The sequence below is a fragment of the Periplaneta americana genome, chromosome 3 (genome assembly GCF_040183065.1).
Source record: "Periplaneta americana isolate PAMFEO1 chromosome 3, P.americana_PAMFEO1_priV1, whole genome shotgun sequence".
NCBI classification, from domain to species: Eukaryota; Metazoa; Arthropoda; class Insecta; order Blattodea; family Blattidae; genus Periplaneta; species Periplaneta americana.
In genome coordinates, this window is record NC_091119.1 from 194,345,852 (window position 1) to 194,370,452 (window position 24,601).

Sequence of the window (24,601 nt, forward strand, 5' to 3'; positions counted from 1 at the left end):
GGCAATACAATGAAAATGACAAATCATACAACTAAAAATGGCAAAACATTAAACTGTTGTAAATCGTGAACTCATTGTCACAATAAAAAGATTTATATTCAACGAAATTAACGTTAATGGAGAATTTACAGTAGGTAAGTTTTGCGAAACTTATGCATGCAAATAGTGGCAACCAAACATTATGCGTATAACTCGAGAACAAAGGAATATCGACTCGAAAGACTTTGACGATAAAAAATTGACAGGGGATTTAAGGAAATCCGAATGACTGCGTGAAATACCTATACTCGAATTAAAGCAATAACATAAAATATGCATTACTTTCTTCAAGACTGTAGTGAATTTTATTTGATATTCATGTACATACATAACTCACACACCCAATATTCCATTACTATTTTATGGGACAATGACAATGAAATAAGGGGCAATGGGAGACCAAATAATTGAAAGGTACTACGCGATTGCGCCTTCTTGCAAGGGATTTGGGGCTGAGAAAAGAATCTATGCGAGCTCCAAGCTTTTGGCCACTTCTCTCTGCAATTTTCACTATTGTGTCTGAAGAAGGAACCAAAGAGAATTTTGAAGGGGGAAGTCGAAAATTGACGTATGAGGGGAAATGTCGCAAGCTTAATACTAACAATAATTTATAATAATAATAATAATAATAATAATAATAATAATAATAATAATAATAATATCCTAAATTAAATGAAGCACGATCACTTAAAATTACATTTAAAATAAATCTAATTTGTATCTTAAATCTAAGTTCGAACTAAAACCCACGAGTATGTTATGTTCATATCTGCACAAGTACCTTTCCACATTACACTCATTTCGCTGTCAACTCACTCACTGCACTGGAACTACGACACATTTCACTGATTCTATCCTGATTTCACTAACACTTCAAAAACATTTCACTGTTCAAATGCTTTGCACTGCCACTATAAACTATAAAGCGTCACTGACAGGAACACGTTTCACTTACACAACACACTTCACTGACACAACATAATTCTTAACTGATACAACACTTCAATAACAAAATATCATTTACACCCTTTAAATACTGTGTATAATTACCGTCTATTAGTAAAGTCCTTAAGCCTGTAAATACGTTTTTGGTTGTTGGTAAAGCCTTTAGTAAGTCTGCAGGTAAAGCAAAACTTTCCAGTGTCCGTCCTCTGTCTTCTTTCCCTCAATTTATATGAGTGGTCGTTCCTTGAAGAAACCAGTCAAGCGCCAAGTTAGCCAATTATGGGAAAATAAAAAAAACTGTCTAGCATCAGACTAAATGGTTTGGTAGTGGTTTTAATATTTTTTGCTGAAAGTAGTATATATTTCAATACTTTTTATCTAAGGAAAATTATTTTGTGCATTTTAACTTAGCTGTAAAATATACGAAAATTTTTTTCATTTAACTGGTTTCTGCAATAAATGGGTGGGGCAAACGTATTTTTATGGCATAATTCTCGAATTGCTACAAAATTACTAAAAACAAGAAGAAATATGAAATATGGAGTAAATTCTTTTTTTTTTTTTCTATTTTGTCAAATAAAACACATTAATACTGTAGTAAAAAATTCTATTTCATGTACAACAGTCAGGGTTGAATTCAATGATACTGAATATGAGCAAAATCTGTTCCATAGTTTAGAAGAAATCACGGTACATAAACAGATGAACAGAGAGGCAGAAAGCTTGCTGAAAACTATTTTTCTGTAATGGAAATGTTGAAAACGTGTATTTCCGTGAAAATATAAAAACAGATTTTTTTTCAGCATCATAATACTTCCCCTTTGTAGCTCGTATAAAAAGAAAATAAAAATATGTCATTATGTACTAAAATCTTTAATTAAAAACAGATAATTTTAAAAGGTTTCACAAATAAGGGAACAAACTATTGGTCCCACAGATGTAAAATACCACCCCAGTCGTGTTATTTGCTTTACAGCACACCACCATTAGGTCGTTTGAACTGTGCGGGACACAGTGGACATGCCGTCAACAAACTTGGTGCGAAACAGCACGTTGGCGTTGTTGAACATGCCGTCCTTCAGAGACACGATAATGAACTGTAAAAGAGAAATGCCAAATTAAATAATTTACCTATTTTACACAAATGTTTCGAAATTACTATACATTTCTTTAGGAATACGAATTATATGTCTTTCTCGTGTTAAATTTCACAGTATCTGGTTAACATGTTTCAGCCTGTTATGGGCCATCTTAATAATAATAATAATAATAATAATAATAATAATAATAATAATAATAATAATAATAATAATAATAATAATGATTTATTTTAGCTGGCAGAGTTAAGGCCATAAGGCCTTCTCTTCCACTCAACCAGCAAAAAGTATATATACATATGCATGAACTTACAAAGAATTCAACAATTGGATTTAGATGAGAGTTACATGTATACAAGAGTTATTTACGAATTAAACAACAAAATACTATGAACTATTAATTAAACACTGAAATAAACTGTGTAGCAGAATTAAGCTAAAATACATAGAATGTTAATATATTTCAAATAATGTTAGATCATAGAAAGAGATTATTATGAGACAATTTTGAAAATACAGCACTATCAGGATGATGTCTAAAGAAAGAAGTAACAATGTAGTCAGTGATAGTTTAAATCAGTATGATTGGAGTGAAATGCTAATAAGGTTATCTTTTAAGCTGTTTTAAAGGTGTTTATTGTCTTGCAGCCCCTAATACTTTGTGACAGGGAATTCCATTGACACGAGGTGGATACTGTAAAAGATGATGAATAACAAGATGTTCTATGAAGAGGTATACTTAGCGTGCCACAGATAAGTGATCTGGTATTTACGTCGTGGTTAGAGTATAGATAAGAGAAACGAGACGAAAGGTAATTTGGTGTTGAGGTGTGCAGAATTAGAAAGAGTAAAGACAAAGAGTGTAAAGTTCTACGTTCTTTAAGTCGGAGCCACGAAAGACTTGCGAAGGACGGTGATATGTGATCATATCGTCGGATGTTGCACACGTATCTGACGCACATATTCTGAGCTCGCTGTAACTTGACTGACAGTTCAGAACGTAGGTCACTTAACAAAACGTCACAATAATCGAAGTGCGGCATTACTAGGGTTTGTACTAGGGTAAGTTTTAGTTGCTGGGGCAAGAAGTTTCTCAAGCGACTCAAACAGTGAATGGAGGAACAGATTTTTTTTTATCGTTTCTTTAACTTGAAAATTCCAACTTAGATTATTATCAAAAAAGAAGCCAAGATTTTTTACGACAGATGAATAAGGGATTAGCGTGTATCATCAGAACTGGTTGGTGCTGGTCTTGGCGCCTTTTGTTTGTGTTTTCTGTGGGGTGTGTTTGTGTAGTATAATGTGGAGTCAAAGAGTGTGTGTTCTGAAATTTAGTTGTGTATTGAGAATTTCATTTGAATGTGTTTTCGTGTGTCTATATATTTCGTATTGTTCTAGTGTGTTTAGTTTCTGGCTTTTCCGTTGAATATGTAGAATTTCCATGTCTGTGTTTATGTCTCTGTAGGTGTGGTTAGCATTTGTGATGTATTCTGCATATGTGGAAGTGTTTTGTAATTTTGTTGTGGCTATGATGTGTTTTTGTAACGTATTTGAAATGATCTGTCTGTCTGTCTGTCCTATGTAGAAGTTATTGCAGGTGTTACATTTGAGTTTGTATATGACTGTGTGGTTGTATTTGTTTGTTTGTGTTGTGTTGAAATGCTTTTGTAGAGTATTATTTGTTCTGTATGCGATGTTGTAATTTAATTTCTTGAATGAGATTGCAATCTTGTAGGAGTTTATGTTTTCACATGTTAGTGTGATGTATTTTTTGTGTTCTTGTGTTTGCGATGTATTCTTATGCTTTTTGTGATTATGTTACATAAATACACTCATTCGTGTGTGAATGAAATGGCATTTTTAATGAAAATCTAAGTTTTACCAAGTTCAAAAGTAACATACCTGTGAGTGTTTGAAATGACTCTTTAGCATGTTTCCAATGTTTTGAGTATGAGATAAATCCAATGCAGCATCAACCTCGTCAAGGATATAAATTGGTGCAGGTTTGAAAAGCAGCATCGCAAGAATGAGTGATAATGCAACAAGAGACCTTTGCCCTCCGCTCAGTTCTCCCAAGCTCTCCTTCCAGATTCCACCAAAGCCAACTTTCACCTGTAAGAACATTACAAAACACAATTTTTAACAATTTCCATTCTTTATTGGATAATGTCACTCGTGCCCCGAATTTTACATAATCAGTTTGTTCAACACAAAGGAAGAAATCCTGCAAGTGTCTAAATAAATGTATAGCATGAAAATTAATATAACTGCACATTTACAACGATGGTTATAGCTTTAAGGTATATACTCTGCCCAGGTATATTAGTCTTAGAAATTGAATTTCTAAGAAGGGATAAAAAAAACCAAACAAGGATTCCCCCTCCCCCTGCAATTAGGAACACAATTTCATTACTTCAAAATCAGTGTAAAATAAATCCATATACTAAAGCTTCGATCATGGATAAATATATAATAGGATGCGAAACTGCATCATCTTATGTCTTACGGATCAAATAAGACCAGCGCCCGACGTGGTAGGTGGTGAACATCAGAACTACGTGATGGGTAGTTACCCAGAGTTCTGCACTTATCCGGAGAAGACAAGATGGCAACCAGAAACTTGCGAAGAAATGGATATAAGCGAGAAGTGTGTATAAGCAGTGTATGTTAAACAGTGATGGTAAAGGAATCTTGTAAAAATAGTGTTGTTGAATGAATTTTAAAGTAGTAAATAGTAATAAAATAATTTCAACTATCTAAGTAGTTTTAGCAGACTCTTCAGGCGCACAATCTAATTATTTAACCTCTCGTTTCCTTTTCTGTCCCTGTTTGGTTGTATTTTAATTAATTGTATTAGAAGGTAATGTAAAACAGACCATTTCTTTCATCTTCCTGTTGGCTCCAATAAGAATTTACAGTGGAAGATGATGCGAGGAATAAAAATGTAAATGTAATATAATCTATTTAGAGTTCAGTCTAATTGACATATCATAGTTTAAATTAAGAAATATAAGATCAATACAACATTTTAGTTACAATTTTATCACATATAATTTTAATACCTGTATTCATTTAAATTTCAGATTATTATTTATCATAGAGTTAACCATGTAAATAGTTGTTTATTAATACATACAAGGTTGTAAATATCAATTATCTGGTACGCATTTCACAGCAAAGATATGGTAAAAATTGTATAAGATATTGTGAGTCAAATGCCTGATGATGCCCAAGGGCGAAAACGTTTGCATTTCAATTTTATAATATGCAATGATCATTTACATTTGTAAGTGTTATTGATTTTAAACTATGATATGACAATTAGACTGAACCAGTGCTTTTTTTCTGGAAAAAAGTTTACCGGAACTCTAACACTCGATCACATTATACAACAAAACCGTAGGCTTAAAAATATTAGGCCTACATACCTTATATTACAATAAGTTCCAAACGGAGCTCATCGATTTTAAGCATAACGGAAATTTTGCGAGTTTGAGCTACAGTTTCAGGATCAATAACGGAAGATGGCAGCACTAGATTGCATGAGTTACTTTTGCAGCAATAATAATGAGAAAATGTAAACTCTTGGACTTGGTAGTGGCGGCAATTTTAATTTTCAATTTCGCTTATAAAATATATCTCGTTGGAATTTGTAATGGCAAAAAGTTTACCGGAACGCGTTCCGGACAGTTCGGGCTGAAAAAAAGCGCTGGAATGAACTCTAAATAAATTATTAGATTATATTACATTATATTGACTATCGGAATATCTCTATCATCATGCTTACTAAGATAAAAAAATGTAAATGTTTTATTTTATCTTGAATCTTGCATACACTACTTTTAACATTTAAATATAAATGACTGATTAAATGGCAAATTTACTAGTGTTTTATTTTCATTTGGGGGTTTGAGAATGACGGGGGATGGTGTGGAGAAGGAAATATTTGTCTATATATAGTTTAACTTTTACACCACCAGGTGCGCTGCTGGATTCATGGAGTAATTAGTTATTCTTTTCGCCACTTGGTGTGCTGCTAGTTGTAATAAGTTCTCCTAAAATAAGAGACGGCAGCAAGATCAATTTCTATATTAGCGCCTCTAACATGTGGAATGGGAAACTCGATAAATTACGCATCCTATTATATATTCATCCATGCTTAGGTTTTTAAATTACAAGATCTGTACCCTGTTATGGTAGTGAAGCATGGACACTATGGCAGATGGATGAAAGAAGAATAACAGCTAATGAAATGAGATTTATGCGAAGAAAAGCAGGATATACAAAATGGAGTCATAAATGCAACGAAGAAATAATGGAAGAACTCAGTCTGGAACCAGTACTTTATTTCATACAGAAATATCAGAACTGGATGAGCCATCTGTGAGAAATGAGATCCCACAGAATCCCAAAAGCTACACTTCACTACCAACCCCATGGGAAGAGAGCTCTGGGACATTCCAAAAAGTGCTGAAGAGAAAATTCTTCTTTATTATGAGCTCGCAACAGGCCACATGGCCTAAAACTTGTATGGATGATGATGATATATATATATATATATATATATATATTTTTTTTTTTTTAATTATTATTACATACTACTTACCCACATATGTTTCCAATTTTGGCTACATATTTCTCACTTTCATATCACATAAAATCATCAGTAATGATGAAAGAAGTGGTAGCGATGAAATGTCTTATGAACCAATTACCATTCTAGTATCTAAGTTTATATCATTACTAGCCGTACCCGTGCGCTCCGCTGCACCCGTTAGAAATGAATATAAAGTAATTACATAATTAAAATAGGACATTTGATCCAGGGAACATTCGTGTTTGATATAAGGATAAATCGTTTATTATGTTACTTAATTTAAATTGTATTTGCATAATTAAAATGCGATCATTTTGATCCAGAGACCACTCATTTGGTCATAAAAATTATTTTAGGAAATACAGGAAATGAATGTACAGAATAGCCTATCAAGTTTTCTGTGCATAAGAAGCTATTTTAATCTTATCTGTCCTCGATTAACTCAGAAGTTACTGTAATAACATTATAGCATTATGTCCATCTAGAGAAACTACACTTTCCAATGGTGAATTAATAATTAATTATACAAATCGGTTAATTTAGCTTCTGATATTACTTCATACAAACACAGAAACATTATCTGTAGGCTATCTTTCATAGCTTTCGATTGTTGCTGTCCAAGGCCCCTTATAGACGAAGTCATTTGTTTTTTAATTCATTACACGGCCTTAGATGGCAGTTATTTTAATTTTAAAACTCATTTATCTCATTAAATATCAGTCCTATCAAAATTTTTCAAGGAATAAAACTTATCGGAAATTATTTTTAAAGAAACTTTTGTTATGTAACATTTTTCACAAAAATCAATAATAAGCGAGATATTTCGATTTATTTAATTCAAGCCCCCTTATAATCCCCCTTTTAAATAATGTATTTTGAATGCCATATAGCCTAAAATCTAAGTTACAACGAACTTAATTTATATTCCAATTTTCATCGAAATCCGTTCAGTCATTATCGCGTGAAAAGGTAACAAACATACAGACAGACAGACAGAGAGACAGACATACAAACAAAAATTTCAAAAAAGCGATTTTCGGTTTCAGGGTGGTTAATTGTATATGTTAGGACCAATTATTTTTGGAAAATCGAAAATTACCAGAAAAATTTCGGCTACAGATTTATTATTAGTATAGAATAGATTGATACATAATGGGGCTTTCTCAAAGAAGAGGTGGTTTCTGCATTGGCTCCACAACTCCATATAAACTTGCAAATCTATTTTAAAATTTAATGCACCTTCTATAGTCACGGTGCTGTTATTCCCGGCGTGACTCCTCCTCTTTGCTTACGTCTTCGGAAGTGAAGGCTCTATAAAGTCTAGGTAGGTAGTATCGTTCGCCATTTTTGTTCTTTCGTTGCCGAACTACCAGACGAGGGATCTATTTGCCGCACCATTAAACATTATCATGTTGTAGCTTCTATGATGATAAATCAAGTGCACTGTAATTGAGCAAATAACTGAGCGGCAAATAACGTCCTCGTGTGCTTTCTGCGAACCCAACGAAAGATCCAAAATGGCGGGCGATTATATTAAGTATTTATCGAGCCTTGGGAAATGCATCAGCGAATCACAAGATGCACAGGTTTAAATGTAGCCGACCGGCAACGTGATTGGCTGCCGGAAATTAGGGCGACGGGACTACAATTTCTCACCTCCAAGCCATCCAAGACATCCATGCCTTCAGGTGGGCGGAGACAACCCTGGGCTCCTGGAAGCAACGTGCTGAAGATGGAGCCAAAATCTTTATTTACTTGCTCCCAAGCTTTCCGAAGGGCTTCCTTTTTTTTTAGGTCCAATTCTTTGATGACAGCAACAATTTTTGCTTTGTCAGCCTCGACAATTCTTTTCTTACGCATTAAATCATTATACTGTAAGAAACACAAATAATAATTACCTCATTAGTATTACTCTTAAAGGAAAATCCAGTAACACAGTGTTTTTACAATTTCTTCCATAAATACTGCAAATTTCATTCTCAACTGGAAATTTATCATCCAGTCTGCTCTCGAAAAATTTCCAATTGAAGAGAATGAAATGGCTGACAAATGGCTGATGATAAAAGCTTATCAACCAAATAACTGGGAGGCCGGGTAGCTCAGTTGGTAGAGCAGCTGGCTATGCACTGGAAGGTCCGGGGTTCGATCCCAAGTAGTGACGGGATTTTTCTCGTTGCCAAACTTCCAGAACGGCCCCGAGGTTCACTCAGCCTCCTATAAAATTGAGTACTGGGTCTTTCCTGGGGGGTAAAAGACAGTCACAGCGTGGTGCCGACCACACCACTTCATTCTACTGGGTGTTCAGTTCAAAGTGTGTCATGGCTCGCTGTATGCCGTCATGTGGCTAGCCGATGAGCCTAGAGAATTCAATCTGCCTACACTTCCGCAGAGGTGTATAACCTATGAGGTAGAGAAGTTGCCTACCAAGTACAGCATTCATTCTGAAGAGTACGTACCGATACGTACGGTAACGCCGGTAGTGGCAGGAATGTGAACTGTTTGCAAATACGTACTGTCAGGATATGGGGAGAGGGTTAAGATGATTACTTGCGTATTTGTTGACATTAACTTCGACGGTCAACATGGACACGGAGCATTTGATTTGTGTTGTGGAATGTTACCGTACACAACCGATGATAACAAATACCCTGCGTACGACTTGCCGGCGCAAAACACAGTTCGAAAGAGGTTATGGTAGCACACAGACTGTACAGACCGCCATCTGTTGCTACGACGTTCAAGTTATACCATACACGTTCTCAAGTTCAGATTGAAGAACGCCTTAAATAATAGGCAACTTCTCTAACATATAAGCTGAAACTCGCTTCAAATCTGTGACCCAACAACAGTGACGTCATGACACACTTTGAAATGAACACCCATGCCCCCCCCCCCCTCCAAGTGCCTTCATGGCATGTGATGGGGATACCTTTACCTTTTACCTTTTTTTTACCAAATAACTTAATAGCAGGCATTTCCCATATTTATTCTGTGTTTAATTTCCCTCTCAAGTGTCATTTGCATTTGTTACTGTTACTTCAAGGTATTTGAATTTTTCCACCTTTTCAAAGCAAATACTTCCAATTTTTATATTTCCATTTCGTACTATGTTCTGCCCATGAGACATAATCATATACTTTGTTTTTTTCGGGATTTACTTCCAAACCTATCACTTTATTTGCTTCAAGTAAAACTCCCGTCTTCTCCCTAATAGTTTGTTGATTTTCTCCTAACATATTCACGTCATCTGCATAAACAAGCAGTTGATACAACCTGTTCAATTCCAAACTCTCTCTGTTTTCCTGGACTTTCCTAATGGCATATTTTACAGCAAAGTTAAAAAGTAAAGGTGATAGTGCATCTCCTCGCTGTAGCCCGCAGTGAATTGAAAAAGCATCAGACAGAAACCAGCCTATATTGACTCTGCTGGAAGTTTCACTGAGATACATTTTAATTAATTGAACTAGTTTCTTGGGAATACCAAATTCAGTACGAATAATATATATATATATATATATATATATATATATATATATATTTTTTATCCAATGCCACCAGGTTGTCTTTCGACATTTCTGGTCTTCTCTCCTGGCCGTGGCTTAGTAGTAACCCACTTCTGAGGTTGGGGCGCCTGGAAGGCGGAGATACATTACCCCGATGATGTGATAGGATGATTATGATAATGTGGTGCCAGGAGAGGTCTTAAATCTAAACTTAACCTAAATTCCAGACCATGGACGAACACAGGAATAATCCCCTTTAAGGAAAAATTCCTGTGCTCTAACCGGGAATCGAACCCGGGACCTCATGAATCATTTATTCCTCTGACATATTTCAATAGCATAGATGGTTTTCGTGTAAATTTAATTTAAAAAAAATCACTAATTTCAAGCCACTGAACAATGCAATCAGATGCAATATTGTAGCCAGGAAGGGAGATAGGAGGTAGTTCAGTAAGGCAGACAGACCAAAGTTCGTTGACCTCTTACATCTGATTACGAGAAAAAAAGCAGTGTCAGACTGCTCAAACTTGCAACTCAATTTTCTAATTAACCATGCACTTAATCACAAAACGTAATATAGGTTTTCTATTCATTTAAGTGTACACTATCACCCCTTTCAATCTGCGGAATTATTTCACTTCCACCCTGTATAAAGGCACAAGAAACACTAAAGCTTTATACACAAATCAATTCATGTTTACCTGATAATCATTTTTCATATAACTTCATACAAAATTTAAAACTGTCAGTAGAAGTAAGGACTAAGAAGGAGTCAACTTGTTTCATTTAACAATACATACATAAACATATATAACTTCTCTCTTAAATGAGTCATATGCCTTTTTTAAATCTATGAATAACTGATGTACTGTGTCCTTATACACCCATTTTTTCTCCATTATCTGTAGAATACAAGAAATCTGATCAATAGTCGATTTATTACACCTAAAACCACATTGATGATGCCCAATAGTTTCATCTACATAAGGAGTTAATCTTCTCAAAAGAATATTGGACAAAATTTTGTGTGACGTCAATAAAAGTGATATTTATCGAAAGTTACTACAGTTACATATGCAGAAAATGTAAGTAAAGAGGTCAGTTAACAATGTTATATTGAAATGAAGTGTTGATAATTTTCATATGTGTAGAGAAATGAGAAAAGTTATCACTTATCAGACACATTTCTAAAAAAAAACATATCACCCTTAATATAAGTGAAGTATGGTACAAAAATTTACACTCCTATCACCATTACTATTACTACATTGACTGGTAAAGTCTTACAAAAGTTCTAAATTAATACTTACCTGTTCTTCTTCTTTGCCCAGCAGATTCATGGCTCGCGTGTTGATGTTGCGACCAAGTTTGTCTTTCTTTTCTTGCAACTTCGAAAGTCTCTTTCCAACCTCACTAGGATTATGCTCCTTAAAATCATAGCTTCCACCAGGGGTACCAAAATACTGTTTCTCATCACTAATCCATCCATATTTACCCTCAAGAGCAGAAATCTGAAACATTTAAAGAAAATAAAAATATAGTACATAGATTAAACAGAGATAGGAAAATAATTAACTGAAATGCATATTATATCGACGGCCAAGTTCAAAAGGGAAACAATTCAAACTTTGAAGTTTTGAAAAATCCAATTAACACACACTAATTTGAAACTTATCATCATCATCATCATCTGTGGTCATACAGCCCTTTTAGTTTAGCCTTGACCTCCTTAAGAATTGCCGCCCAATCTCCCCTCTCTAGGGCTCTCCGTCTCCATCTCTTAATTCCTGCTTCAACTAGATCATCCTGAACATCATCCAACCATCTTAGTTTAGGTCTTCCTGCTCTTCTTTTACCACTTAGCGTGGCATCTAGTAATCTTTTAGGAATATTATTATTGTCCATTCTGATGTCGCCCAGCCACTCTAGCCGTCTAATTTTTATATCAGTGACAATACTTGGATCTTTATATAGTTTTTGTAGTTCAGAATTGGTCCTAATTCTCCATTCTCCCTTATCATAAATAGGGCCATAAATTTTTCTTAAAATTTTCCTTTCCCACGTATTTAAGATGGTTATTGCTCGTTCAGGTAGAGTCCAGGTTTCGCTTCCAAAAGTCACCGTAGGTTTAATAATTGTTTTATAAATCCTCACCTTCATTTTTTTTAGATATATCTGGTTCTTATAATTTTATCTAATGCTCTGAGGTGTCGATTACCAATGGCTATTTTATCCTTGATCTCAGTTAATATGTTGTTATCCTCAGTGACTATCGAGCCGAGATATCGGAACCTTGACACTTTCTCAAAAGTAACCTCATTTAAGACTACAGTTTTTACAGTATTGTCTCTCGTGGTAATGTTATTCATATACTTTGTCTTTGTTCTGTTAATATTTAAATTTGAAGCATTTGTCTCATTATATATCTGTTTGAGGACATCATCTAAGGATGACACAATTTGAAACTTATAGTATAAATAAAACATCATTAATATAATTTGAAGTAGTTGTTGTTGTTTTCTAATGCCAGGCGTTTGACAATAAAGTCATTTGACCTCTTGCACTCCAATATTTTTCAAAGATATTATCATGGCCAGCCATTGAAGCACAGATTTTGAGGTGTTCCGAATCCATTTCTTGGTTTGAGTTACACAATGGGCAGTTAGGGGACTGATATATTCCAATTCTATGCAGGTGTTTGGCCAAACAATCATGGCCTGTTGCCAATCTAAATGCAGCTACAGACGATTTTCGTGATAAATCGGGAATTAACTGTGGATTTTGATGCAGAGAGTTCCATTTTTTCCCTTGAAATTGTGTTATCAAATTTTGTTTGTTGAAGTCTAAGTATGTAGATTTAATAAATCTTTTCACAGAGTAATACGTAGATTTAGTAACAGGTCTGTAAGTAGCAGTGCTGCCCTTCTTTGCTAAAGCATCCGCATTCTCGTTTCCCAGGATTCCACAATGGGATGGTATCCATTGGAATAAAATTCTTTTATTGAGTGATATTAATTGAGAGAGCATTTTAGTTATTTCTGCTGTTTGAGATGAAGGTGTGTGTTTAAACACTACTGATAGAATAGCTGCTCTGGAGTCTGACAACATAACTGCATTCCTAAATTTATTGATGTGGCACAGAAGATTCCTGAGACTTTCAATTATTGCAATGATTTGTCCATCAAAACTTGTTGTTTCATATCCAAGAGATCTATAAAGTGAGAAGAGACAGCACGTAACACCTGCACCGGCACCTTGTTCTCTGGAGATCAAGGATCCGTCGATGTATAAATGAAGCCAGTTTTGTGGAGGGTACCTAATATTAAAATAAATATAGTATAAATAAAAATATAGTACATAGATTAAATAGAAATAGGGAAATAATTAATTGAAATGCATATTATATTGATGGCCAAGTTCAAAAGGAAAACAATTCAAACTTTGAAGTTTTGAAAAATCCAATTAACACACACTAATTTGAAACTTATAGTATATATAAAACATCATTAATATAATTTGAAGTAATTTCAACGATCCTTCGATTTTTCACAGCATCACAGAGCTTTAAAATGCAGGTTTCTCAAAACTTTCAATTTTGAATTGTTTCCCTTTTGAACTGGGCAGTCGATATGGCGGGACGTACATTACCTTATTTTGTGTCTATACCGATGTAAGACAGAGATAACAGGAAGTTTAAATCAATCAATCAATCAAACTCCTGTATCTCCTCATGAGGAGCATAGGGCATTCACAAAGTGCCTCCATCGGACCCTATTTGTAGCCAACTTCTTCACTTCGCTCCATGTTTTCCCCTCCCTAGCAATTTCCTCCACAACTGTTCTCTTCCCTGTATTTTTTGGCCTTCCTCTTGTTCTACTACCCTGGGGGTTCCAATCCAAAGCCATTCTTTCTACTGCTCCATCTTCTTTCCTGATTGTGTGCCCTATCCAATTCCACTTTCGTCTTTTGATTTCTATTGCGATTTCTTTCTGATTTGTTATCTTCAATAGTTCTGAGTTTATGATTATATCTGGCCATCTAATTTTTAAAATTCTTCATAAACATCTATTAACAAAGGTTTGCAATTTATTTTGTATAATTTTACTTGTTTTCCATGTCTCACAGCCATATAATAAGACTGAGTTCACATTACTGTTAAAGATTTTAATTTTTGTAGATCTAGATATAATATAAGATTTCCATATATTGGGTACAACTGGACAAATGCACTATTTGCATTTTTTATTCGGTTCTTTACATCCTCAAAGTCTCCACCATCCTTGTCAATTATACTACCCAAATATTTAAATTCTTGAACAGTATAATGGTATTATTATTTATTATAACTTTATCTGTTTTTTTACTATTTAATCTCATTTCTTTAGTTTTCTTTACGTTTATTTTGATATGAGCCCCTTATATTACTTCTAATAAATTATTGACTTTATTCTGCATGTCATCAAAACTATGGGAGAGCAAACAGATATCAGCAAAATCCAGATCTTCCAAGGTATCGTTTAATCCCCATCTTATACCTCTTCTAGCATTGCCAACAGACCTTTCCATAATATCATTCATAATAACCAGAAATATGATCGGAGAAAGAATACAACCCTGTTTCACTCCGCATATAGTTGTTATATTTTCTGACAGCATACCTTTGTGTATGACATTACAAGTATAGTTTTCATACATAAGTTTAATTAGTCCACAAATTTTTTCTGGTATACCAAATTTTGTTATTGTTCGCCATATATAATCTCTATTAAGCGAGTCAAACGCTTTTTCAAAATCGATAAATAGTAAATATAAGGTACTTTTCCATTCATTGCATTGTTCACAGATTATTCTTAAGGTATTAATTTGATCAACACATGATTTATTTGTGCGAAATCCTGCTTGTTCTTTCCTTATCAATTTATTTGCTGTTTGCACAATTCTGTTATATATAATCCTTGATAATATTTTACTAGGAATTGATAACAGTGTTATTCCCCTCCAATTATCACATTCCAATAGATTTCCTTTTTTGGGTATTTTAACTATTAATCCTTTATTCCAATCAGTTGGTAGATACTCTTTCTCCCATATCTGTTCGGAAGTTTAAATGCTAAGTCACTAAACTTTGTGCTGCTTCCAAAACAACTGAAAACAAGCAACCTAGAAAGATGTGTTACAGGTGGAGAAATCCACGCACATTATGCTACCTCCAGAATTAAATTTCAACATGGACGATGACTGGCTGGTAAATTATGGCTGGAATCATCTTATTCTATCTCTGACAAATGTTCTGGTAAATTTGGTATGAGAATGGTTTTTATGATAATTTACCTCCATCTATAACAAGTTGCAGCATGTAGAAACCTAAATATGATTTTCTGAAAAAATGTTCAAAGTTTCCTTTGTGTTCAAAGTAAGTTCAGTTTATCTTGAACCTTGCATACACTACTTTTAACACTTAAATATAAATGATTGATTAAATGGCAAACAACTCAAACCCATCAAACCAGCAGCACCCAAACTCAACACACTACCCAACACACATAAAGAAAACATACCAATCAGACCACTAATCAACTACAAACAAGCACCAGCACACAAACTAGCCACACACATGGACAAAATCATCGGAAACAACATAAAATTCGAAAAACAGAAAACAATGTTGTTGTTTTCTAATGCCAGGCGTTTGACAATAAAGTCATTTGACCTCTTGCACTCCAATATTTTTCAAAGATATTATCATGGCCAGCCACTGAAGCACAGATTTTGAGGTGTTCCGAATCCATTTCTTGGTTTGAGTTGCACAATGGGCAGTTAGGGGACTGATATATTCCAATTCTATGCAGGTGTTTGGCCAAACAATCATGGCCTGTTGCCAATCTAAATGCAGCTACAGATGACTTTCATGGTAAATCGGGAATTAACTGTGGATTTTGATGCAGAGAGTTCCATTTTTTCCCTTGGGATAGAGTTATCAAATTGTGTTTGTTGAAGTCTAAGAATGTACATTTAATAAATCTCTTCACAGAGTAATACGTAGATTTAGTAACAGGTCTGTAAGTAGCAGTGCTGTCCTTCTTTGCTAAAGCATCCGCACTCTTGTTTCCCAGGATTCCACAATGGGATGGTATCCATTGGAATACAATTCTTTTATTGAGTGATATTAATTGAGAGAGCATTTTAGTTATTTCTGCTGTTTGAGATGAAGGTGTGTGTTTAGGGACGATTGATAGAATAGCTGCTTTGGAGTCTGACAATATAACTGCATTCCTAAATTTATTGATGTGGCATAGAAGGTTCCTGAGACTTTTTCACTTATTGCAATGATTTCACCATCAAAACTTAAACATAAAACAATAAAAAACACTATAGACCTAGTCAACAAAACAAAACAACAACACATCCCACATAGAGCAACACTAGCATCTTTCGATATCACTAACTTATACACTAACATACCGATACAAAATACATTATAGACACTAAAACAAATGCTTATAGACAACAACACATCACAAGAACACATAGAAGAAATCATCCAAATCACAGACATCATCACAAAGCAAAACTATTTTCACTTACAACAACAAATACTACACACAAACAGAAGGATTACCCATGGGATCACCCATTTCTAGCATACTACCAGAGATATTTTTACACAACATAGAACAAACACACATACTCAACAATGAACACAACAAATATGCAGACAACATAATATACTGGCACAGATACGTAGACGACATACTCATACTATACAAAGGAAACAAACGTCAAATACACAAACTACACTAATACATAAACAAAATATACCCAAAACTTCAAAACACACTGGAACTTGAAAACAACTCCATAAATTTCCTAGACATCACCATAACAAAAGTTGACAACAAACACACCTTCAAAATATACAGAAAACCAACCACCACCATCACACACATACACAACACATCTAACCATCCCATACAACACAAACATGCTGCATTCTAACCTCAGTTTATGGTAAGCCTAATGTTAACATAACAGAGAGGTGTGAACATTAACAATTTAAGTTGCCAAACATTACAAAGGATACGACAGTTGTCCTTTTAAGGCCCATTCACAATGAAAATTAAACATAACGTAAACATTAACATAAGCACATAAACATATGCCACAAACTTAAGTAGCCAAGGCCCATTCACAATGAAAATTAAACATAACGTAAACATAACACGTGTGTGGAAACAAACATACCGAATCAACAAAACTACAGAATCTATTACATAAAAATGGAGAATTGCACAATGACTGACGATGTAGCTATTCAATTTATGTTTCTAATAACTACAATGGCATCAGTATATGGCTTTCAATACTTGAAATCAAAGAAACGGAGATGTAAAAAACGATGGTGGATTCATCCATTGAATCAGAGAAGAATACAACAGGGGAACTTTTATAACCACATTAATATATTTTGAAACACCAATACTTTGAACTATAAAATAATGTTAGCTATAAAATGATTTAACTAATACCTACCTTCAGAATTCATTTCCTGTGCTATTTTTTTCCATACATTCTCTTTTAATGTAATATCTTTGTATGTTTTATGTTTCTTGTCATGTAGACAAGGGTTTTCTTGGTATAAAATAATCAACTTTTCGTCATATGATTCCATGTTGCGCGCCTAGCTATCATCACGGCCAATAGATCAAAATATTGCTTGTAGGCAAAGCCCATGAGATGCTAAACAAAAAGTGAAAACACGCTTTCCGCTTGTGTACTGTTTCCAAATCGCATAAACATAAGCGTGAAAGTTTGGAGTTTGCAAACTTTCATGTTGACGTCTTATGATTAAGATTAAGTTTATGCTTATGTAATTCATTGTGAATGCTTTCATTAAATAACATGGACACAAGGTTTTATGCTTACGTTATGTTCATGTTTAATTTTCATTGTGAATGGGCCTTTACTCATTGTGTTCAAAATTGAGTGATTTAAAACTTAGTTTCATTCACGTAGTACACTTTGCGCCATTTATATTTCGTTATAGTATCCGCACATGTGGTGCTTTAACCAGTTTGCCATGCTATAATAACTGGAGTAAAGAATATGTTTCGACTGCACCTGACTCTGATAGAAGTAATTCAACTGGAAGTCATTTGCATGTGCTACTTCTTTACAATCTTTGTTTTAATTGTTTGGTTAAAAGTGTACTGGTCACAGTGAAGTATAAAAACTGTACATTTTTGAGACAGTGAAGCTTTAAAAAAATAACAATAATCATCATGGCCACCTACAATCAAGGACTTTTCGGTTAACACATGAATAAGAAACGTGAAAATTCACTGTCTCACCTTTGACTGGCATTCTTTAGATTCAGACTGGATTTTCGATACTTCATGCTCAAGCTTCTTAATTTCAATCTCAGCATCACCGTTGTCTTTAATAATTTTCTCTTTCCGGTGTGCAATTTGTTGCAGTTCCTTATTCAGTGAATTGACTGTTCCCTTCTGGGCCTTTACTTCAGCCTGCATCTTCTGAACGGCCTCCTGTTATACAGAGAATATTTATGACATGTTAAAGAACGAAATGGTATACGAAAGGTTAATCAAATACTGGAGTTACGTGCACTTGTACGCGATTTAATAAAAACAGGGATAAAATGTATACAATATATAAATCTACAACATGAGACACCTACTATTCCTACTTTCCCACAGACAGGAATTTTTTGGCTCTTATAAACCCATCATTGACAACCAGACTTAAATTGAGGACCGTTTTTGCAAAACTTGCTAACTGAAAAAACTAAATTTTACAGGAGAGAGAAAAAACTGAATGGAGACAAGTAGGTTATAAGTGCAACCATCACACTTTGACATACTATAATGAAGAGAAATAATTCAATTTTACTAAGATAACTTTAACATCGTGTAGAGGCTTGCTTTATGTTAATGAATCCACCAAAAATCTCAATTTTGCAGTTAGCATGTTTTGCAAAAACGGTCCTCAATTACTGAACTTCTGATCCATTAACTAGCATGTTAAACACAACACCACGGAGAAAATTACGAAACTGTATGTATTATGCACATAATTTATGAAAATATTTAATGGTACAGATTATCCGATTTTTTAAATTAACTGCTAAATCTGCCCCCTTCATTACCATGGATCTGGAACACATTCTTCTATACTGTCCATCCATAAACCACAAAAGAAGTAAATTAAACTCCTCAATATCGGTTGCAGAAGACACAGCCCTGCAGTATATATTGACTACACCCCAACTCTGGCTACTAGCAACAGGCATCTATAATGAACACCGATCAAAATACCCCTCATTTCTCGTGAAAAATAACAACTGAATAGACTACAGTGGACTATAATGGACTTTATGCTCGACCATGCCGAAATGTAGTAATTATATACCTGGTAGCAGTCCTTTAATGCACCTCATTAAAGTACACCTATTCATTAAAGTTCAGGTTTTCGACTATTCTCGGATATGCAATCAAAAGACAACTAGCAAAACGTCACGCAGGCTGGAAATCCAATACTGTCGCAGAAGATTATGTTCTGTTACTATAATAATTAGCGTTAATTGTAAATAATATTGAAATAAATTCCATTTTTTCATCTCGTTTTTTAATGTCGAATTAAATTTCAAGGTTATATCAAGTTTAACGAGATTATAACAAGGTCGTCGACATTCGTTTCGGGGAAAAAATCAATACTTTCGCGTCTGCGCACATCTCACAATTTACAAGATTGAGCAAGGTCAGTTCCGCTCCCCAGTCAGATAAGAATAACATGAATACTTATGAATAATTTCAAGTTACAAATATGGTCGAGCATAAAAAGTCGTATGAAACGTGCCTATAATGGTAATTAAGACGCTCGTATGAAAATTATGAAACTCCCTTGCGCTCGTTTCATAAACATCCTCGCGTCTTAATTACTATCATTATAGGCTAGTTGCATAATGTACTATTATGTTGTCAGCAAACAGCTGGATACATTAAGAAGATTGAATTGAATTACCACGGATAATAGAGTTCTACTGTATGTCTAAAATAGATTGCACACATTGTAATTACCAGTAATATTTTTAAAGTAATAAGTCAAACATACATTTCTCACGTTTTCTTATGAACATGAATGAACACTGAACTATCAGTCATACTGGCCTTGGCTTCCGCAACTTCTTTCTCTAACGTGACACTTTCTTCTTTCAACTGCACTATAGCTTCTTCAGCAGCTTTCAGTTGAGTGTGGCCTGTCTCAATTGAAGTTTTTAACTCCTTTATTTCCAGATTTAAAGTCTCGAATTCCTGTACATCAGAATTATATATTTTAGGTTCTAATAAATGCACTAAATTACAGCTGTGAGCAGTATGGGATTAAAATAAATGCAAACAAGACGAAGATCGTGATCACCAGAAGAAAAATGAAGAAGGTAAACGTGCAAATTCAAAATGAGGCAGCAAAACAAGTGGATAGTTTCAAATATTTGGGATGTACTGTAGGATGTACCAACAAAAACGCCGGATTTAATAATGTGAATAAATGCAACAAAAACAGATAACAAAGCAGATAGCAGTGCTGCCAACCCAAAAAATAACAAGATATTGTTGTGACATTGCGCCATTGTCTTGTTGGTTTGGCGGCACTGTTATCTATTCTGTTATTTGTTTTATTGCATTTATCACATTATTAAATCCGGCCTTCATGTTGGGACACCTGTATAAGCAGTAATATGAGCTGCTGCCAGGAAGTCAAAAGGAGGATAGCAATGGCAAAAGAAGTTTTTAATAGAAAAAAGGAGCATCTTCTGTGGACCTCTGGAAAAAGAACTAAGGAAGATATAATGAAGTGCTTTGTGTGGAAAGAGTAGGTGAAGAAAGAATAATGCTGAAACTGATCAGGAAGAGAAAAAGAAAAACTGGCTGGGTCACTGGCTGAGAAGAAATTGCCTACTGCAGGATGCACTGGAACGAGTGGTGAACGGGAGAAGAGTTCAAGGCAGAAGATGATAACAGATGATAGACGATATTAAGATATATGATTGACAGATGTCCAGGATTTCTCAGGATTGTTCTGGATTTAATGGTAAGTCCTATATCTTTGATTGGGTTATATTTGTCCTGGAATATCAAAAAGACTGGAAAAATACTATTTTTTGCTCATTTCTATAAGATTTTTTTTTAATTCCCTATTCATTTTTTCAAGACCCTCCACCCTATCTTCAACATTATCAACAATGCCACCTGGCACATCCTACCAGGCTGTATTGAAATAAAAACGATAATACTGTAGAATACAATAAATTAGGTATTGTATAGTATCTTTATTCTAGGCTGTTATATGACATTATTTTTTCAGACTTTATCAATAATCTCAAGGAAATTCCATAGTCTAGCAAAAATGTAACAAAATTAAAAGTTTAGATCCTATATAATTGCATGAAATACATAAAACGAATAGGTTAAAATCAGTTGTATTACAAACTGAATTAATTCAAAATATGTGTAGTCACATCAAGGGTATGCAGTACCATCACCTGTCCAGGATTCCTGACGAGAGAATCTGGCAACCCTGTGTATGAATCGCATGCAGAGACTAAGAGGAAGGTGGAAAATAGGGAAGATAATGCAGGGTTTGCAATGAAAGACATGCCCTTGTGCAGAAATCTATGAATGAATGAATGAATCTAATAAATTTTAATGTTCAAAATTAAAAACTAAAGACTATCTAAACAATAGCTAAATTGTTACTAGATTTGCTAAGAAACTGTATTTGCGAGAAAATCTCGAAATAGGTGTTTTTATAGCTACACAATACTGTCTCTTTACACCTACTTCATATGAGAAAGTAGAAGTGTGAAGAATGCATTATGCTTCAACTCACCTGTTCCCTTTGCTTCCACTGTTCTCTGCTCTCTTCTGATTTCTCTTTTAGTGCCTTCATCTCATCTTCAGCAGCTTTCAATGCCTTTTCTCGGAATGATTTGGCATCTTTCAATTTAGTTTCTATTTCTTTTGCTTTCTTGTTTCCGGCTATCTCCACTTCCTTACAATGCTTCACTTTCTCTTGAAGTTCAGCTATGAAACACACATTATACATTCAATATGCACGAATAATTGTTCACGAATTTCTTACCTTAAAACCAAAAATAAAACAGCAAGAGCTAAAGTATAAAATCAAAAAGTTATATCGATATTATAAAACACAACGGTCTGCAAGCAGGCCATACAATGGAGAAGATCCCACCCCCACACATGAAACATGTGGCACATTTTCGGAAATAAAAGATATGTGACAACTAGTGTACAATTAATTGTACACATTCAAAGACATTTAAGTTTTATCTACTTCATTTTGGGAAAGAATGAAGATGAGCAATTTAAGGGGAGAGGATGGTATTTTTTTGTGAAAAATGAGTGAATTTAAAAAAAAAAAAAAAAAAAATCTTTAACATACACTGATATGCGTGGAATGGATAGCATTACATTTTGTGGGTATTTGTGCCCTTATCAGATGTTGAGTCGTCACTTTTAAACTTCCTGCGTTATGGATTTTTAAATAACTCGCCCACTTTTATTGTTGTTTCTGATAAATTAAATTAAAATTTTTTTTTTTTTCCTTTAAAATACCCTTTGATATGTGTGGAATGCATTGCATAACATTTTGTGGGTATTTGTGCCCTTATCGGACGGTGAGACGTCATTTTTAAACTTCCTGCGCTATGGATTTTTAAATCACATGCCCGTTATTATCGGTTTCCAGTAACTTCATTTTTTTGCTACATTGCCAGACAAAAATGAATATAATTTCTGAACTATTAAAGATACATGTATGAAATTTACAACACACGTTCTTTAGACTATTAGGAAACTTTTCTCTGTAACAGAACTTTGTTAATTGATTTCATTTTAAAAATACGTCCGTTTGTTTGCAAGAAAGGAAATCAGAAAATTGTTATTAAATTTTAATTGTTTATTTTACAAACATAGGGACTAATATCAAAATTCTGTTACAGACAGTTTGTAGAACATGCTTTTGCAAATACATTGCAAAAATTGTTCGAATCTATCTTTAAAAACGGTTTAGATATATCGGTTTTAGTACAATCCTGCATTGGGTACATTTTTTTTCAAATTTGGGTCCCACAATATTTTTTTTTTTTCAAAATATTTTTATTTGGATGAGTTGCCACAGCTATGAGCTCTCTAGATACAAAAAATTAATATTTTACACCAAATAGAAAAAAAGTTTTAAAAAATACCATCCTCTCCCTTTAAGTACAGTATATACACAACAACCTAAAGATTAAAAGTTTCTTATAATCGTTCTCTTTGTGCGAAAGCACAAATCACGGAGTCATTAATAGTGTATTATGAATTTCATATGTACAAAGATAACTTTCAAATGACAGTTGTTACATCTTCTCTGGAAAACAGTTTTAATATTATACAAACTTGCAAGTATGGTTCACTGAAAGGTTTACCTATTGTGGCTTTAAGAGCATCCACTTCTTCCTGATGACGATGATGAGTTGTTTGCTGCAGTTTCTGCCTAACCAGCTCCACCTCATGGGTCATGAGTTCAACCTTCTGTTTTAGCTGCTTGTATCTTAAAAATAAATTTCATCTGCTGTAACTACATACATGTTGCAATTACTTTAAATGATGTAATAATGAATAATCAGACACATTAGTGCAATAAAACAGGACAAAATGGCCACCTCCACTCAGAGTTTCCTTCACTAAATGGCAAATGGTGATGAAGACGATGAAGACAAAAAAGAAGATGCATTAGTACAACCTACTCCAATTATCAGAGAAGTTGCCAGTATTGACATTGTCAGAAACTATGTAACATCATTTTTAGAGTGGAAGACTTTTGTAGCCAGGGTAAACAAGTTGGAAAGGGACATTCTGAACTTGAAGCACAGTTGTGCTAAAAAGCAAACAACACTTTTAGACTATTTAAAAAAATCGAGGTATGTAAAGCACATACCTTTTATTAATAAATATCCAGTGTAGCTAGGAGAGTACTTTTTCAAGACCTGGTATACTACAATTTTGCTAAATATTAATAGTCTATGTTATACAAAGGGATTTCTAGAAAATGTATTTTATTGACTGAAAATAATGAAATCTCAATTCAGTCCACAACACTGTTTAAGATTTACAAAGAAAGAAAAAAAATGTCCCCAGAAAAATATTAAATAGAGATTTTACTGTAATAATAGTAATTAGTGAAAAAGGTGGTAGAAATCTGTGTAGAATATAATAGCTGATGGGGAAATGATTACTGTCCAGTGCATGGGAATTTTGTCATTTTTAACCTCCTTTACAATTGACATGCTATTTATGACTTATTGTATCAAAATATAATTGAATACAGTAAAATCCCTTGTA

The 24,601-nt window shown here is 34.1% G+C and overlaps 1 protein-coding gene across 1 annotated transcript in view; it reads right to left on the reverse strand.

Moving 5' to 3' along the window:
- Nucleotides 1–1,841: 1,841 nt before the first annotated feature.
- Nucleotides 1,842–24,601, reverse strand: part of SMC2 (structural maintenance of chromosomes 2) — a 54,371-nt gene continuing 31,611 nt past the window's right edge. Inside the window, exons 15-22 of the mRNA XM_069822420.1 lie at nucleotides 23,686–23,810; nucleotides 22,086–22,279; nucleotides 20,366–20,509; nucleotides 18,530–18,724; nucleotides 11,492–11,692; nucleotides 8,335–8,550; nucleotides 3,984–4,193; nucleotides 1,842–2,081 (exon numbers count right to left, since the gene is read on the reverse strand). Of these exons, the coding sequence (XP_069678521.1) occupies nucleotides 1,971–2,081; nucleotides 3,984–4,193; nucleotides 8,335–8,550; nucleotides 11,492–11,692; nucleotides 18,530–18,724; nucleotides 20,366–20,509; nucleotides 22,086–22,279; nucleotides 23,686–23,810 (1,396 nt within the window). The 3' untranslated portion in view covers nucleotides 1,842–1,970. The remainder of the gene's footprint in view (nucleotides 2,082–3,983; nucleotides 4,194–8,334; nucleotides 8,551–11,491; nucleotides 11,693–18,529; nucleotides 18,725–20,365; nucleotides 20,510–22,085; nucleotides 22,280–23,685; nucleotides 23,811–24,601) is intronic.